At 42.2% G+C, this 16,573-nt stretch overlaps 2 protein-coding genes across 5 annotated transcripts in view; one reads left to right on the plus strand and one right to left on the minus strand.

Moving 5' to 3' along the window:
* Window positions 1–2,219: 2,219 nt before the first annotated feature.
* On the minus strand, window positions 2,220–16,199 carry DUS4L (dihydrouridine synthase 4 like). Of its 3 annotated transcripts, none has more exons than XM_071803430.1 (8): window positions 16,083–16,199; window positions 15,116–15,250; window positions 14,759–14,880; window positions 9,824–9,871; window positions 7,734–7,851; window positions 6,151–6,273; window positions 5,007–5,233; window positions 2,220–3,589 (listed from the first exon to the last, which is right to left on the minus strand). In XM_071803430.1, exons 2-8 carry the CDS (start codon window positions 15,223–15,225, stop codon window positions 3,342–3,344), a joined length of 996 nt encoding a protein of 331 aa, XP_071659531.1. In that variant the 5' UTR covers window positions 15,226–15,250; window positions 16,083–16,199; the 3' UTR covers window positions 2,220–3,341. The 3 variants fall into 3 exon arrangements, with proteins under 3 accessions (XP_071659531.1, XP_071659532.1, XP_065713716.1); XM_071803431.1 differs by lacking the exon at window positions 16,083–16,199 and adding an exon at window positions 15,694–16,028; XM_065857644.2 differs by lacking the exon at window positions 9,824–9,871.
* Window positions 16,155–16,573, plus strand: part of COG5 (component of oligomeric golgi complex 5) — a 186,828-nt gene continuing 186,409 nt past the window's right edge. For both annotated transcript variants that reach the window (XM_065857617.2, XM_071803429.1), the window contains exon 1: window positions 16,155–16,276. In XM_065857617.2, the coding sequence (XP_065713689.1) occupies window positions 16,207–16,276 (70 nt within the window). In that variant the 5' untranslated portion in view covers window positions 16,155–16,206. The remainder of the gene's footprint in view (window positions 16,277–16,573) is intronic.

Genomic DNA, 16,573 nt, shown 5'->3' on the forward strand with positions numbered 1-16,573 from the left:
TGTGTTCCACACCAACCTGGAACGCAACCTGAGGGTCAGAGAGAAGCCTCCTGCAAATGTCTGTCAGATCTCCCTACTGCTGAGCAAATATGTTCCATTCTAGTTTGTCTTGTCTGACAGCTATCTCTTCATCACACGCTGCATTTGCCCAACTATCAACCTGAGATAGAGAAGAGACCTAAGAAACAATGGCAGGGAATGGGGAAAATGGGATTGTGCAGGCTGTGTGAGGGAGATGGGATTACTTTAGTGCAGCAGGGTAGAAGTTGCAAGAAAGTACAGGTATTATGAAAATATGGCACTGTATCAAAAATAGCATGGTCAGCAGGACAACAGAAGTGATCCTTCCCCTGTACTCTACATCAGTGAGGCCACTCCTGGAGTATTGTGTTCAGTTCAGGAAAGATATTGCAGTGCTGGAGTGGGTCCAGAGAAGAGCAACAAGACTGGTGAAGGGACTTGAACGCCAGACCTATGGGGAGAGGCTGAGGGAGCTGGGGTTGTTTAGTCTGGAGAAGAGGAGGCTTAGAGGTGACTTCATCACTCTCTATAACTACCTGAAAGGAAGTTATAGCCAGGTGGGGATTGGTCTCTTCTCCCAGGCAGTCAGCAATAGGACAAGGGGACATGGGCTTAAACTCTGCCAGGGGAAATTTAGGCTGGATATTAGAAAGAAATTCTTTACAGAGAGAGTAGTCAGGCATTGGAATGGCTGCCCAGGGAGGGGGTGGACTCGCCGTCCCTGGAGGTTTTTAAACTGAGATTGGACATGGCACTTAGTGCCATGATCTAGTAAATGGACTGGAGTTGGACCAAGGCTTGGACTTTACGATCTCTGAGGTCTTTTCCAATGCAGTCAGTTCTGTGATTCTGTGCGATTCAAATGGCTTATAATGAGATATATGATCATACTGTAAAACAACAGTTGAAGCTAAATAACTAGCTCCCATCTTTAGCAATTTATGTATATTTGAACAGTATGGCTGTTAAGAGTGTGGCTTTAAGACTGCAATTTTGCAGTTTATTCTATGTCAACACGGTGAAGTGTTCAGATGCATACAAAATCCACACAGTAAGAAGACATACAATTAATTTAACTCTCAAAAAAGGATGATAAACTTCTGTTGACTTTTATGATGCATAATTGGCCAGATCAAGCACTCCTTAATTACGAGTGATATTAACAGCAACCTAGGTCTTGTACTTCAGGCAGAAATCTCTGATTGATCTCACACAGGCACAACAACTGTTGCCTTCAAAATCACCAAGTATTCAGTTCCTAAATAGGTCAAGGTATTTAAAGTCCTCAAAAATTAAGTTTTCCCACTATTACACACAAAATAAAAGCCAAATCCAAACACCTTACATTTGTGTTATTTGATTATAATAAATAACTTTTTCTGTTCTGCTGCTTGTGGCCAATGGGACAGTTCACAGCAAGTAACCGTTGCTTGCCAAATAATAAAAATCTTAAGAAAATGCTAATACAGGGCTTGGTTAATACTTTCAAGAATCCCTTTCTTCTACAACCCAGTTGTATAGTTTTACTTTTCAGTTTTGATGCAGAGGGCTGTAGGCATTTCCAGAACTGAGGAGAACTGAGCATTGCACTATAGCTGGATGAATTTGAGACTGGAAATTCAGCAGTACAAAATACAATGTCATGCAGTTGGGAAATAAGAACTTTTGCTGTAAAACTGGGAGTTCATAAATTACGTGATGAATATTAGCTGAGGAAAGCAAAGTATTAACTGCAGAAGTCATTGCTGGGGTTTTACCTGAAATGCCATACATAATTGTGCTCATCTAGTGTGAAGAAAACATTACAATCCAGAAAAACGAAGGAATGGAGAACCTACCACACCAAAAAAGGCTGTAGAGATTGTGTCAATTAGCCTAGGACAGCAAAGCATGTCTGTAGTTTTCCATTTGTTAACACATCAGGAAGGTGACCACATCAGAAGAGCTACATAACTTCGGTGTCTTAAATAGTGACCTGGACTTGATGGTTGTGTCTTTCAAACTTTTGTTCATGTGCCTAAATTGGAACATATTAGCTATAAAAAAATCATCAAGTCTTTTATGCCATTGCATTAAAAGAATTGTGAGAATGTAGGTAGTTGAATGATTAAAAGATTTGGGGAGTACTATCAAAAGCAACCATCCCTCCCCCAGGTTGTCACAGTTTATAGTGTAATAAAAAAAAAATTACAGTTGCATACAAAACCAAGTAATTTATTTAGAAAATTTAGAACTATTTACTTGTATATTCACAGAAGTATCAGAGTCAGAAAACGAAGCAATTTCTGGTATGAATTTATGTGTAAACATATAAAGAAAACAAATTATTTGATTACAAATAATTGTACTGCACAGATTTGTGAAATTTCCCTTGCAGAACAAATGCAGCTGGTCTGTAATGTTATTATCTTGTTCTAATTTTCACGATTTCCCTTCTATACAAAGATTCTAAGCCAAGTGGCTGTCATGCTTTGATAAGCAACATGCCAGCAGGCAGAAAGGACTGTAAGAGCCCACTGAGAGAATCTGTTAGCTTTTCTTTGACCTACAAAGTTCTGTTTTGGTATATGACAAGGATTTAGTCTTTTATATAATTATTATACAGTAGATAAAAAAACCTGAATTTAGTTAGGTTGAACTTTCAAGTCTTTTAATTTAGATTCAGTCGTTTGTAATTACTTTAAACTATCTCCCCATTTTACTCTTTCCTTCTTTCTGTCATTTATCTGTTCTAGGCTTCTTTCACTATATGAAGTGTGGAATTCTTCTGAGTTGTAAGCAAGTTTAGAAAGTTTAAGACAGCAAAAGAAACATTTTATTTTAAAGAGGATACTATGCTGGGCCTCATGGCCTCACAGTCTTTAAACCTGAAAAATGTATTCAAAAGTACAGCTTATATCAGTTAAGGCAAAAATGCCTATAATTGCTCCCTTCATATTCTTTTGGTCTCAAATTCTTGGTGTTATTTCTGAGTAGTTGTTCTGAATTTAGGAGGTTTCACATAAGAAAGGCCCTAGTTTTGCAAACACATTGCTGTGAGCAATTGTCTGGTGAAAAAAAATTACTGGAATCTTACAATAATCCTCTGTGTAGTAGTGCATTTTAAATAGAACACAACATTTGTGCAATCTGGAATATTTTCTGGAGTGAAAAATGCTGACATAAAAATACTAAAGTATTATCCTGATCAGAATGTTATGCTGTGTTGAAAATATGCAATATATGAGTATGACTTATAAGTAGGAACCCAATTAAAACTTCAACAATGTGTCGACAGTTGCAAAATACAAGTTTACATAGAACTAAAACACTTTCAGTTATCACACGCCATAATGGTCGTTCAGATAATCTAGTACTGCTGAGGTACTTGATAAAGCATTAAAAACTTTTTTCTCTTGTTTTGAAGTTATGCGTTCCATCATGTACATCAAGTGGTGGTGAAAACACGTAAAAGGAGTTCCATGCTCAAGAGCAATGTCAACCCAGTCCTGGATGCACTCCAAAGGTGTCTCTTCGTATCCTGCAAACATTGCCGGATTTGCTAAGAGTCCTCGAGCCACCATTGTACCTTCAAATTGGAAATGAAAGCAGTAAGTTACATTATAGTTTACATTTTACATTAGGTCTTCCTGTAGATTTTGTATAACATCCCTCAGGACAACCACCCAAAGCTTACAGACAAGCAATGGGAGAACAACAGGGATAATCATTATAGCTGGATCAGAGAAATCTGTTTAACGATCCAAACTTCGGAGTACTACAATACCTGTCAATGCATTCCAATTCATGACATATCCTGCCAGAAATTTTGAAATGAAATGCAGGACACAGAAGCCTTTCTTCCCTACTTTTGAAACTGCAATTCAATACCATTTTGTTTTTATTTACTACACACACAAGCCTGCCTTTTTAACACACAATTATGACGGAAAGACACAAGGGTAGTAATACGCTAAATTTAGTTATTTTTAGTGCAACTCAGCTGATTCACTGACGTAGAATCCTTCCTCCAGTAAGAGCTCAATGTCTCAATTATATAAATCTCAGGGTTCTTGATCTGCAGTAAATCTTTCTGAAGTGTATTTACAACTATAATTCCAAATTGTCAGACAAACCCATAGAAATTCTATTGTAATTTTTCTGTGATTAAGAGATTCTGTTTTCCTGCACTGTCAACACATAATCTATCACACTTAGTCTCTTCTTCTCTTCAACTAGTTTTTATTGCTGCCATTAAATACCAATAGTGTCAAAAGAGACCCGCCACATGAACGTTTCCATGTAACACTACCTACTGTTCTCTGTCCTGTTATTCTCTAGCTGTGAGATCCAAAGTGTATAGATACAGATCACCTCTTCAAAACATATACTGAATTTCCATATTGTCTTGAAACCATAGACAGTTGCAGGAATCTATTCTGCCTAAATAACTTCAGGGCAATCCTTTACCCCAAAATTCTACCACTGAAGTGTATGATGACATAAATACATACAGATATGAGAGTGCAAACACTCACTGTGTCCTTGAAGCTAACCATCTTAACTGTTAAGGATTTGGCTTAGCAATATTTCTTTTTTCTGCCATATTCTAGCTGTAAGAAATCTGCTCTGTGTGCAGGAAGTAGAGATTTCCAAGTGGAAGTTTACAGTTCTTTAAAAGATGATCAGCTCCATAAAGAGATGGAATGAATATCTGAAGTGAACTGAACTCCACTACTGAGTGATGAGACAGCATAATTAAGCAAAGAGCTTTTGTAATTTGCCTTAGAAATCATTACTTGTGGCTTTGAATAACAGTGCTCTAGTGCTCTGATGATTACAAGTGATTCTGTTTATGAGAATCCAAAGTCATCTAAAATATCCTCTTTCATTTGTCTCCTCAAAGAGCGAAAAGCACTCAAATCATGTCCTACTTACAGCCAAAATAAATACGTTGAAATCTGATTTGTAAGTTTACTTAGAAAATAGAGTATGTATAATCTTACCATCTGCTCCTGTCAAGTGATGAACATTTTCAGCATCTTTTAAAGTTTTAATGTCTCCATTAGCCACAACAGGTATAGACGTGCTTTGTTTAATTATTTTAATTGCATCATAATGTACAGGCTGATGTCTTTCTTGAACACTTCTCCCATGTACTGTAATCCATGAAACTCCAGTTGCTTCGGCTTTTTGACAAAGGTCAACTGTTCTTTTTAAGTCCTCATGGATCCTAAAATTCCAAGGAATGAAAACATTAGATAGTAAGTTACCTGAATTGTACAAAAAGCCTCCTCCCTAAGGAGGAGTTACCACAGGTTTGTATAACAGTATAAATAAAGAAAATACTACTGTTTAATTTGTTTAATAAAGACATATGAGTTTAATGTATTGAAATCACTATTTAATTCAGCACTTCCTAATTAAATCACATATCCGAAATGCACATGGTAAATTTTATAGACATTAAGCAAGGGTGCCCAAAATATTCTAAAATAAACATCATTATTTTTGCGTATTTTATGAAAAAAAATCTGATTTATACTAGTTCCCCTTTCCTGAAGGACTGCAAACTGAGTTGAAATTTAACTGACAGATATGCAAAAGCCACATGGGATGTGTGGATAAATAGCTGGTGAAGTGGTTTAGAGAAGTTTCAGAAGTGATGAAGGGAAGCAGGACGTGTTCCTTACAGCAGCTGTGAGGATGAGTTCCCAGTTTTGTTACTCTTCCCTTTATAGCCAAATGGCAACCGTGGCCTCTAACAGCTCACAAAGTAAATGCTTGTGACAGTACAGATCATGCATTGCTTTTCTTGTATGGAACCCTAGACCTTTTAGCTTGTGCTTTCATGTCGTTTGGATGGCAAGAAAACTCTAGCATCCAGTAGGTTATCTAGGTAAGCCATCAAAGGCTGTGCTGGTTCTACTATCTAAGCCTGGGATTGTTTGCCCCAGATAGTCTTCCACCATCTGGGGTCAAAAAATCTCAGCAGTCTTCAAATGTAAGAAAATAATTACAATGTGTAATAACAGAATTCGATATATTAAAGTATAGTGTAACTATTACACTAATATGTTTACTTAAAAAAAGTTAAAAGGATTCTTCCATGTACCACAAAGTAGTAAGAAGCACTTAAGTTAGACCTACCTTATTTTAATAGATACTGAAAATCCAGGGTTGTCGATCTGATTCCGTACATGTCTCACCATATCTTGAATGAGCTCTGGTTTATTTATTAAGCAAGCACCATAACCTTCTGACATTGCCCATCTTTAAAAGAAAAAGAACATTTGTACTCTAGATTTGAAAAAATGCAAACCCATTTCAGTCAAATAGATCAGTTTCTTTCCTTAGGACCTTTGGAATGTGTAGCTGAATAAACAGAGATAGTACTGGCTGTAAATCAATGATTTCTTTGTTGTTTGACACCAGCTTTTAGATCCCCATTCAGTCTCCATTGTGCTGTTAGAACTTTGGGCAAGTTACTAATCTCTTCCAGTTCAATTTTCTGTCCACAAAATGGACTCACAAGATAAATTAGCATTTAATCAATGATGGTTTATATCATATATAAAATAGTTTGATGTTTCCTTTTCCATTGGATCATGGATTTCTTTTAAACAGAAAATTTGGATTGAAAAGGAAGATTTTGGAGTGCAAGGAAGGATATGATTTCAGTAATATTCTGTTTTCCCTCAACTGTAAAACACTTTATTTTGATTAGCAGGAGTAAACTTTGCCTTAGCAGCAGCAGTTTTTTTCTCAAACATTTTTTTCTAATAAAGGCAGATTAAGTGCACAAAGTTATGTTATTTTGAAACCAGCACACACGAGAAACAAAGGATTCAAATGTAAGCATATATTTTTGGCCTAAAAGGAACTTACAGTTTGGCATACTTAACAGTAGTTAGCTTAGAAAAAAACATACATTTCCATTCTGAAGTCTGAGATCTCTCCAGAAAAGTTTTCTCAAATATTATAATTTTAATATTATAATTTTAAGTCAAGACAACCTAATTAGAATAGACAAATTAAGTATTTTCTTTTACGTTCCTACATTTATCTTTGAGGTCTTCACTTGGAAAAAGACTGCCTGACAAGCATGTAAGAAATAGTTCTCAACTGAATGAGTTAGCAAGAATCTTCATTTATGCATTACTACTTTGTTTCACTGTCAAGACAAAATCTTAATCAATTTAAGTGAAAAGTAGATCACTAAGTCACTGTATTTATAAACCTAATAAAAGATAGAAGAAATTATTTTCAGCACTTCCAGAATAATATAATCTGTATAATTATATTTTAGAGACGATCCTTCATTTGCAGAAGTCTGAGACATCAGGGATTTGTCTCGTTATTTTGGGAATTGCCACATCATTTCTCAAAACACTCTCCAAGTTATTTGCAGCAAGCTCTTTTTGGTAATGCATATTTAACAGCTGTTGAGAAGGGATGGACACTTTCCTTCTGAGCCAACACTCAATATCTCAGAAATGAAAAAAGGTAAGCTGGCAAATACACCTGGTTTTCCCAGTCTCACCATGGTGACAGGCATCTCAGAACATTCAGAACAGTGCCTTGCCACAGAGACATTCCTGACAGGTTAAAAAGCTGTTTCTCTGTCAAAGTCTATTTATAAGTTAAGACAGAAGTTACTATGAAAATGAAGACCAGCATTCTTTATTCTCAAATGATTTCATCATATTTATCCAGCTTTTTCAAAACTTTACCTCTGAGGACAGCCACAGTTCAGGTCTATTCCATCTGCAAAAGGACAGACGATACGGGCAGCATCACACAAAACCTGTGCTTCTTTAGCAGCAAACTGAACAATCAATGGACGATCACCTACTCCAAAGAAAAGATATTTAGAAATTAAAAAAAACCCAAACAAACCAACAAAATAAAAAGAAGAAATTCTAAATGTTTAATGTTTTCATATATTGAAAAGCTGTCTGGTGACGCTCCTGGGCAACTGGTTCTAGATGACCCCGCTTGAGCATGGGTGCTGGATAACATGATCTACAGAGGTCCTTCCAAACTCAACTCTTTTTGTGACCCTATGAGCCCCAGATTACAAATAAATACAGGTAGCTGACCAGTGGTTACTAAATGTCTATTGAGATAGGTGGGAATTCAGACAAACATGTGGCCTAGATGGCTGCTGCTGGCTCAACTTATACTTTTTCTGATTGAAACTGCTTAGATGCTTATCTTTCACAAAGCTGATATATGAAACTAAGTATTCTTTATTTTTCAGCAGCCATTGTGCTTCCCCTTCTAGCCTGCCCCTTCTTGTCTGAACACTGTGTCTTTGCCGCGCTGAGACAGCTGTCTGTCTTGCCAGGTGGGAAACTTGCTGTTGTGGTGTAACCTCAGCCAGCAACTCAGCACCACGCAGCCGCTTGCTCGCTCCTCACCCCATGGGATGCGGGAGAGAATCAGAAAAGTGAGAAAACTTGTGGGTTGACATAAAGACAGTTTAACAGGTAAAGCAAAAGCCACGGATGCAAGCAATGCAAAACTAAGAATGCATTCACTGCTTCCCATGGGCAGGCAGGTGTTCAGCCATCCCCAGGACAGCAGGGCTCCATTACATGTAATGGTTACTTGGGAAGACAAATGTCATCACTCTGAATGTCCTGCCCTTCCTTCTTCCCTCCAAATATATACTGAGCATGGCATCTTATGGTATGGAGTATCCCTTTGGCCAGTTTAGGTCAGTTGTCCTGGCTGTGCTCCCTCCCAGCTTCTTGTGCACCTGCAGCTTTCTAAATGAAAAGTGCTTGACTTGTGTCATGTACTGATAAGTATAATGGCTGAAACATTGTGGCAAAACCAGTTCATCCAGACACAGGAGATGATACATTCAGTATAAGGTGAATTGCGATTTACATATCAAAGACAAGTCACAGACCAGGCTGGCTGGTCAATACAGGAGGTGGGGGACACATGCCAGAGGGCACACAGCTCCACCTTCTGATACGCCCAGCACAGCACAAAGGGAAAAGCCAAGAGCCTTCAACATGGCTGGAGATTTGTCAATCTTTCGCAATCACCCCTTCCCCCCAGACTTTTCTCTCTTTCACAATAACATCTCCAGAAAAGACCAGAAGTTACGCAAGCAGGCAACCCAGAGGGCTATAAAGGTCCACCTTGTACAAGCACTGGCGGCGCCCACCCACCATCCTGAAGATCACTCTGCCCACCAGTCTCACCACATGAACTGAACAAGACATCAGAGGACACTGGACATTGCTGGACCTGAGACTGCGAACTCCATCACACATAAAGTGGAGCCATAAGGATGGTGAAGTCTCTCTCTCTTTTCTTTCCGATACTTCTACCTTTTTTGCTTTCCCTTTTATAAGTAACATAAGATTTACAACCCTGCATATGCCACAAAATTTTTATGTTTACCAATCAAACCTACAACAATGTAAATCCTTCTGTCACCAAATCAAATACCATTTGGGCCATGGTGCAAAATAAAAGCCTTTTGTTTGTGGACCTTAAATACTGTGTGTACTGTCTTCCAAACGAGGGGGACCCACAAACCTGAGTCACTTCTCCCCTCATACCGGATGGCGGGATGTGACAACTTGGTATAAACATTGCTTGGCAATAACCAAAACATCAGTGTATTATCAAGATTCTTCTCATACTAAATCCAGAACACAGCACTATACCAGCTACTAGGAAGAAAATTAACCCTACCCCAGCTGAAACCAGTACGCTTTTTTACAGAACCAACCCTTCAGAAAGGAGCTAAAAACCCCAAAGGCTTTGCCCTTCCTTATCCCAGTCTATCTTTTCCTACCTTCTGTGCCAACATGGCTGCTTTTTATCCACAGTGTGATATGCAGAGCTGGAATGAGAACACACGGACACAGGCAGCTTTAGCAGCTTTGTCTCAAGTGGGAAACCAAAGTGTCAGTGCTCCTCAACTTGGGTTTGTTGAACTACTTGTGGTTTACTAAGCCCCTGCAGAGAGCCAGATGGTCATTTGGAACACGCTCTCCTCTTTTACAGCTACTGCATTACATTAAAGGCATCTAAAAATATCTCAAACAGTCTTAGCACTCACTTACCATATAAACAATTGCTGCAGTCAAGAGAAAGCGGGATATCTGAGCCCTGATGGAAAGAGATGATCCAGCAAATGTACAAAGCAAGTGCACAAAGCAAATGCACTTCTGGTACTGAAAAGACCACAAGTGCTTCTGAAGACTTTTCTGTTTTAGTGAAAAAGAAGTAGTTCTTGAAGTAGTGGAGCTTAAGTCAGAAAGGCAGCAGTGCCCTCTCAATCAAGCTGAAACACTTCTAGAAGTTACCTAAAAATCCAGCAAGCAAAAAACAATCCCTTGCATATTTTCAAAACAGCATCCATTCAATACAGAGCTCCAGCTGAAGAGATTTATATTGTTACAGCTAATATTTTGGAATAATCCCACACTCCCATTTTTTTTGGTTGAGGATTAGGTAATAAAAATACCAAGTCTAGTCATATTAATTTTTTAGCAGCACCCACAAAGAACAGCTACCTCTGCTTGAGAAATATGCAACAAAGAAACATCAATGCTGAAGAAAATCGAAAACAGAAATTGCAATTGTAGATTCCAAACCTACTCCAGTAATAAGAATACAAAATCCCAAACAGCCAGGAAGTTAAACAAAAACACAGTAAAATTTCACAACCTGTTGTGGAGCTACTTGTTAAAATCATAAAAGCTAACAATATAAATATTATAATCTTGGCAAAGCTGTCTGAGGCAGAATGTTTTAGAGGCCTATAAAATTAAGGCCAGCATGAAAGAAGTGAATAGTGATAAGATGTTTGAAACACTAGAACATTTCATTTTGCACCCCTTGTTATCAGGCAGCAAAGTTACAGCATAAAGGAGAATTTCCTCTTTCCCTGCCCCTGCACCCCCCAGAATACACTACATATCTGAAGTGTGGAACTTCAATGTCACAGGCTGTTGAGTAGATTGGAAATATAAGTAAATTCAAAGGGGGAAAACTGGTCGCTCTGTGGAGCTTTGAGCCATACATATTGTTACTTACGTTCTTTATTTTTACACATAAAGAATTATTCATGCTTCTAAAAGTTGAATTCCACTAATAAGAGAGTCTACCTGTGTTTCCCAATGTGACTTTTCTCTGAAATTGCTCTGCTCTATTTGAATAATGCACAATAGTAAACAGCCAGTGCCAAAATAACAATATATACTTCCCCTGCTATTACATATACACTTATGAAACCACCAATTCAGTGGTCTGAATAGATTAAATAATCACATTTCATAAATCCTGCATGCTGATCTTACTAGCACGTTAGCAGCGCTCTCTTCATTCCTGCGGTTGCGGCCTATGCTTGTGTGTTCCTTGTTACACTCTTCTTCTGCAGCCACTTCAGGCCAGCAGATCTGTACCATTATTGTCACATCTTCCCACATATTTCACATCACTTTTATCTTTTGCTTTACAGCCAGGGCTCTGTACAACTTCTTATACTCCTTCCTTTTGTTTTGGTTATGTTTCTGTACCATGCCTGAAGCCTTGCTTCTCCTCATCAACCCCGGCCATGCTTCAACTTTCAACCTTTGGAGACTGAGGGGTGACCTTATTAATGTTTACAAATATATAAAAGGTGTGTGTCAGGAAGATGGAGCCAGGCTCTTCTTGGTGACAACCAACGGTAGGACAAGGGGTAATAGGTTCAAACTGGAATACAAGAGGTTCCACTTAAATTTGAGAAGAAACTTCTTCATGGTGAGGGTGACAGAACACTGGAACAGGCTGCCCAGGGGCGTTGTGGAGTCTCCTCCTCTGGAGACATTCAAAACCCGCCTGGACACATTCCTGTGTAACCTCACTGTGTAAGTGTTCCTGCTCCGGCAGGGGGATCGGACTAGATGATCTTTTGAGGTCCCTTCCAATCCCTAACATTCTGTGATTCTGTGAACCTCCTGGTCTCTTTTTGCTCCTTTTTATCACCCATCAAAATCTCAAGGAGTTCACCAACCACCAACCACCCCTCCCTTTCTACTCCAGCTAATTTGAAACTGCTTCTTTTATCAGTCCTTGATTCCACTGTATCAATGTCTGGCCTATTAATCTTTTCATCTTTAGCAACACCTTAGTTTTGTTAGAGACCAGAAAGTTTTTCCTGGTGAGTTAACTGTTCGTCTCTGAAAGACACAAGAAACAGCAATTGCTCGGAAAAGAATCTTCCTACCATCCTGTACTGGCTCTGGCTGGCATGGAGTTAATTTTTAACTGTATTTGAAGTATATTTATAGCAATCTGTATGGTACTGTGTTTTGGATTTTGTGACAAAACCAGTGTTGATAATGCACCAGTGCTTTGGCTATTGCTACACAGGACTTGCACAGTGACAAAACTTTTTCTCACTCAGTCCCCCCATCCCCGGCAAACAGATTGAGGTAGGCAAGAAACTGGGAGTGGACATGGCTGGGACAGCTGACCCCAACTGGCCCAGAGAATATTGCACACTGCACAACATCAAGTTCAGCAATAAAACTGGAGCAGCAAGGGATGAAGAAAGGGGGCTGGGACACAGAAATTGTGTTCCAGGGTGGTTGTCGCTTGCAGACTGGCTGGCCATTGGTCTGCTGGTGTGAAGTGGAAAGTGATTGCCTCTGCATCACTTGTTTTTTTTTCTCCTTCTTTCTTCACTTATTAAGCTGTATTTATCTTGATCAAGCAAGTTTTTCTTGCCTTTGCTCTTCCTTTGCTTCTTCACTGCTGGAGGCTGTCCTGAGGAGCCCCGTACCCCTGAGGCCCCAGAGGAAGTCAGGGGAATGGAGGAGTTTGCCCTGGTTGATGAGGACTGGGTTAACGACCAGTTAAGCAATCTGGACATCCATAAATCCATGGGTCCTGATGGGATGCACCTGCAGGTGCTGAGGCAGCTGGCTGAAGTCATTGCTAGGCCACTCTCCATCATCTTTGCTAAGTCGTGGGAAATGGGAGAGGTGCCTGAGGACTGAGGGAAGCAAATGTCACTCCAGTCTTCAAAAAGGGCAAGGAGGACTTGGGTAACTGTAGACCAGTCAGCCTCACCTCCATCCCTGGAAAGGTGATTGAACAACTTATCCTTGGTGTCATCTCAAGGCATATCAAAGGCAATAGGGTCATTAGGGGCAGTCATCATGGCTTCACCAAGGGGAAGTCCTGCTTAACCAACCTCATAGCCTTTTATGAGGACATAACCAGGTGGATAGATGATGATAGAGTGGTGGATGTGGTCTATCTTGATTTCAGTAAAGCATTTGATACTGTCTCTCACAGGATCCTCACAGCTAAACTGAGGAAGTGTGGACTGGATGATCGGGTAGTGAGGTGGACTGCGAACTGGTTGAAGGAAAGAAGCCAGAGAGTCGTGGTCAATGGGACAGTGTCAACTTGGAGGCCTGTATCTAGTGGAGTCCTTCAAGGGTCAGTACTGGGACCAGTACTATTCAATATATTCATCAATGACTTGGATGAGGGAATAGAGTGTACTGTCAGCAAGTTTGCTGATGACACCAAGCTGGGAGGAGTGGCTGATACTCCAGAAGGCGGTGCTGCCATCCAGCGAGACCTGGACAGGCTTGAGAGTTGGGCAGGGAAAAATTTAATGAAATATAACAAGGGCAAGTGTGGAATCTTGCATCTGGGCAGGAACAACCCCAGGTTCCATAAGAAGTTGGGGAACGACCTGTTAGAGAGCAGCGTAGGGGAACGGGACCTGGGGGTCCTGGTGGACAGCAGGATGACCATGAGCCAGCACTGTGCCCTTGTGGCCAGGAAGGCCAATGGCATCCTCGGGTGTATGAGAAGGGGGGTGGTTAGTAGGTTGAGAGAGGTTCTTCTTCCCCTCTACTCTGCCCTGGTGAGACCACACCTGGAATGTTGTGTCCAGTTCTGGGCCCCTCAGTTCAAGAAGGACAGGGAACTGCTGGAGACAGTCCAGCGCAGAGCAACAAAGATGATGGAGTGGAGCATCTCCCTTATGAGGAAAGGCTGAGGGAGCTGGGTCTCTTTAGCTTGGAGGAGACTGAGGTGTGACCTCATTAATGTTCATAAATAATGTAAAAGGTGAGTGTCACGAGGATGGAGTCAGGCTTTTCTTGATGACAACCAATGATAGGACAAGGGGCAATGGGTACAAACTGGAACGCAAGAGGTTCCACTTAAATATGAGAAGAAACTTCTTCACAGTGAGGGTGACAGAGCACTGGAATAGGCTGCTCAGGGGGGTTGTGGAGTCTCCTTCTCTGGAGACATTCAAAACCTGCCCAGACACATTCCTGTGTAACCTCATCTAGGTGTTCCTTCTCTAGCAGGGGGACTGGACCAGATGATCTTTTGACGTCACTTGCAACGCCTAACATTCTGTGATTCTGTGATTCCTATTCTCCCCCTGTGCTGCTGGGGGGCATGGAAGAGGAACAAGTGAGCAGCTGTGTGGGTGCATAGCTACTGGACAGCTATGTGTGATCAAACCACCACACATCTAAATCAGTTTGGAGGCCCCGATTTCATGTGGAGATAAGATTTTCCACACTATCACTTGGGTGTGCTTACTGTCACTTAGAATATTTCTGTGGTTTTACAATCCATCAGATACGGTATACCAAAATTGTTAACGGATGTCAAGTTGTGTGACAGACTTCATTCACTTGGCCAATTTGGCCTATCACCACATAAAACATTCTGACAAGGCAATGATTTATTAAAAAAATACCTTTGTTTGTTGTGAATTCGCTGTCTCTGGCTTTTGCAGATCTCACAAAATCAGCTGCCACTATCATTGGTGTGTAACACAAATCACAACTGTACTTCCTAACCAAGGTTCTGAAAGCCAACCTGCAGACATATGAAAATTAAGAGGTAGATAGTAAAGAATTTTTTCTGATTAGCTATTCTAAAAAGCTGTTCTGATATGCAGTACTGTGGGGATGTCCAATTACAATAATAAGATAAAACATGTCCCACATCTATCTCTGTTTCAAATAATTGAAAAAGGTAATAATCTTTGTTTTTCCAGTCAAGATAAACTTCCTCAGACAAAAAAAACCTGACATAGTTGACAGTTACTTACTTTGAATAGCGGACCATAGGGGCACATATTTTTACAACTTGCCCAGAATGAAACAAATCCATGGGATCCTTTACTTGGCATTGTTCAGTTTCTACGATGTCGCCAATCATGTATAATTAACAATCCTTTCAGCATCTGGAAAAACAAACAGTATTTGCAGTATAAGTAATTCAGCTGTTTCTCATGGGCCACACAGCAAAGCATTAGAGCTTAAACTGGACTTGCTTTTCAGTAAAGCATCCTGCAAGAAGGTGAAGTGACCTTCAGAGGTCACCTAGTCCAACCCCCTGCAATGAGCAGGGACATCTTCAACTAGATCAGGTTGCTCAGAGCCCTGTCCAGCCTGGCCTGGGATGTCTTCAGGAATGGGGCATCCACCACCTCTCTGTGCAACCTGGGCCAGTGTTTCAACATCCTAATTGTAAAAAATTCCTTCTTCATTTTTAGTCTGAACCTCTCTTCTTTTAGTTTAACACCATTACCCGCTGTCCTGTCGTAACAAGCCCTGCTAAAAAGTTTGTCCCTCCCTTGCACAGTGTCAAAACACGCCTGTTGCCACCACCTGCGCCCCGCTGTACCTGGTGACACCCGCGGTACCGCCGGTGTGTGCCATTTCCCTCAGCACGGACCGATCGGGCCGCCAGGCAAGTCCCGGTTCTGAGTCCGGACCAGGCGCTCCGGGCAGCCCCTGCCCAGCCCTGACCCGCGGGCCTCACGGAGAAAGTTTTTCCTCATGTCCGGCGAGAACCGCCGCTGCCTTAGCCCAGGTCCGCTGCCTCCCGTCCTCCCGCTACAGGCCCAGCTCCCTCCGCCTCTCCCCGCACGGCGGGGGCGGCGGCCCGACCACCCCTGCGTGCGCTCGCTCTCGTTTGCTGGAGCTTTCCGGGTGCCGCTGCCGCCACAGTCCGCCCGCTCCCCGCTGCCCCCGCTGCCCGCGCTGCCCCGCCAGGCCCGGCCCCGCGCTCACCACGCGCGCCGCCGCTGCCACCAGCCCGCCCGCTCGCGGGGCGGCCCCGTTCCGTCGCGCGCCTTCGCCATCATCGCCGCGCGCCGCCGCCCGGGAGTGACGCGCGGTCCCGGCACCTGCCAGCATGGAGGAGCCGGCGGGCGGCGGCGCGGCCCCGGCCCCGGCCCCGGCCCTCGCTGAGCTGCTGGCGGACGGTGAGGCGCGGCCGGTGGCGGCGGGGGGGCCGCGCGGGGCTGGCTCTGCGGCGGCGGCGCGGGGAAGCAGGGCCTGGGTGCGCTCCCGCCGGCGGGATCGTGTCGGGGGTGCCGTCCCCGAGGAGATGGAGGGTCCTGCCTGAGGGCGGTCTTGGGCCGGGCGGGCAGAGCCGGGGGAGAGGCGGCGGTGCTCGGGACGGGGCGAGGATGGCGGGGAAACCCCGTGCTGTGAAGTGCCGGAAAGTTTCGGCGGCGGGGGGGCCGGGGCTGCTGTCGAGCCACCCCGCCAGGGCCGGA

This window comes from Patagioenas fasciata, chromosome 1 (genome assembly GCF_037038585.1).
Source record: "Patagioenas fasciata isolate bPatFas1 chromosome 1, bPatFas1.hap1, whole genome shotgun sequence".
Lineage (NCBI taxonomy): Eukaryota > Metazoa > Chordata > Aves > Columbiformes > Columbidae > Patagioenas > Patagioenas fasciata.

Excerpts from the sequence above, each read along its gene's own strand:
- DUS4L (XM_071803430.1), bottom strand. The coding sequence starts at position 15,225 with ATGATTGGCGACATCGTAGAAACTGAACAATGCCAAGTAAAGGATCCC. Across the intron at positions 14,881-15,115 it reads CCTATGGTCCGCTATTCAAA|GTTGGCTTTCAGAACCTTGG; the intron begins GTAAGTAACTGT and ends ATATGTCTGCAG. Across the intron at positions 9,872-14,758 it reads CGAATTCACAACAAACAAAG|CTCTGCATATCACACTGTGG; the intron begins GTATTTTTTTAA and ends TTCTCATTCCAG.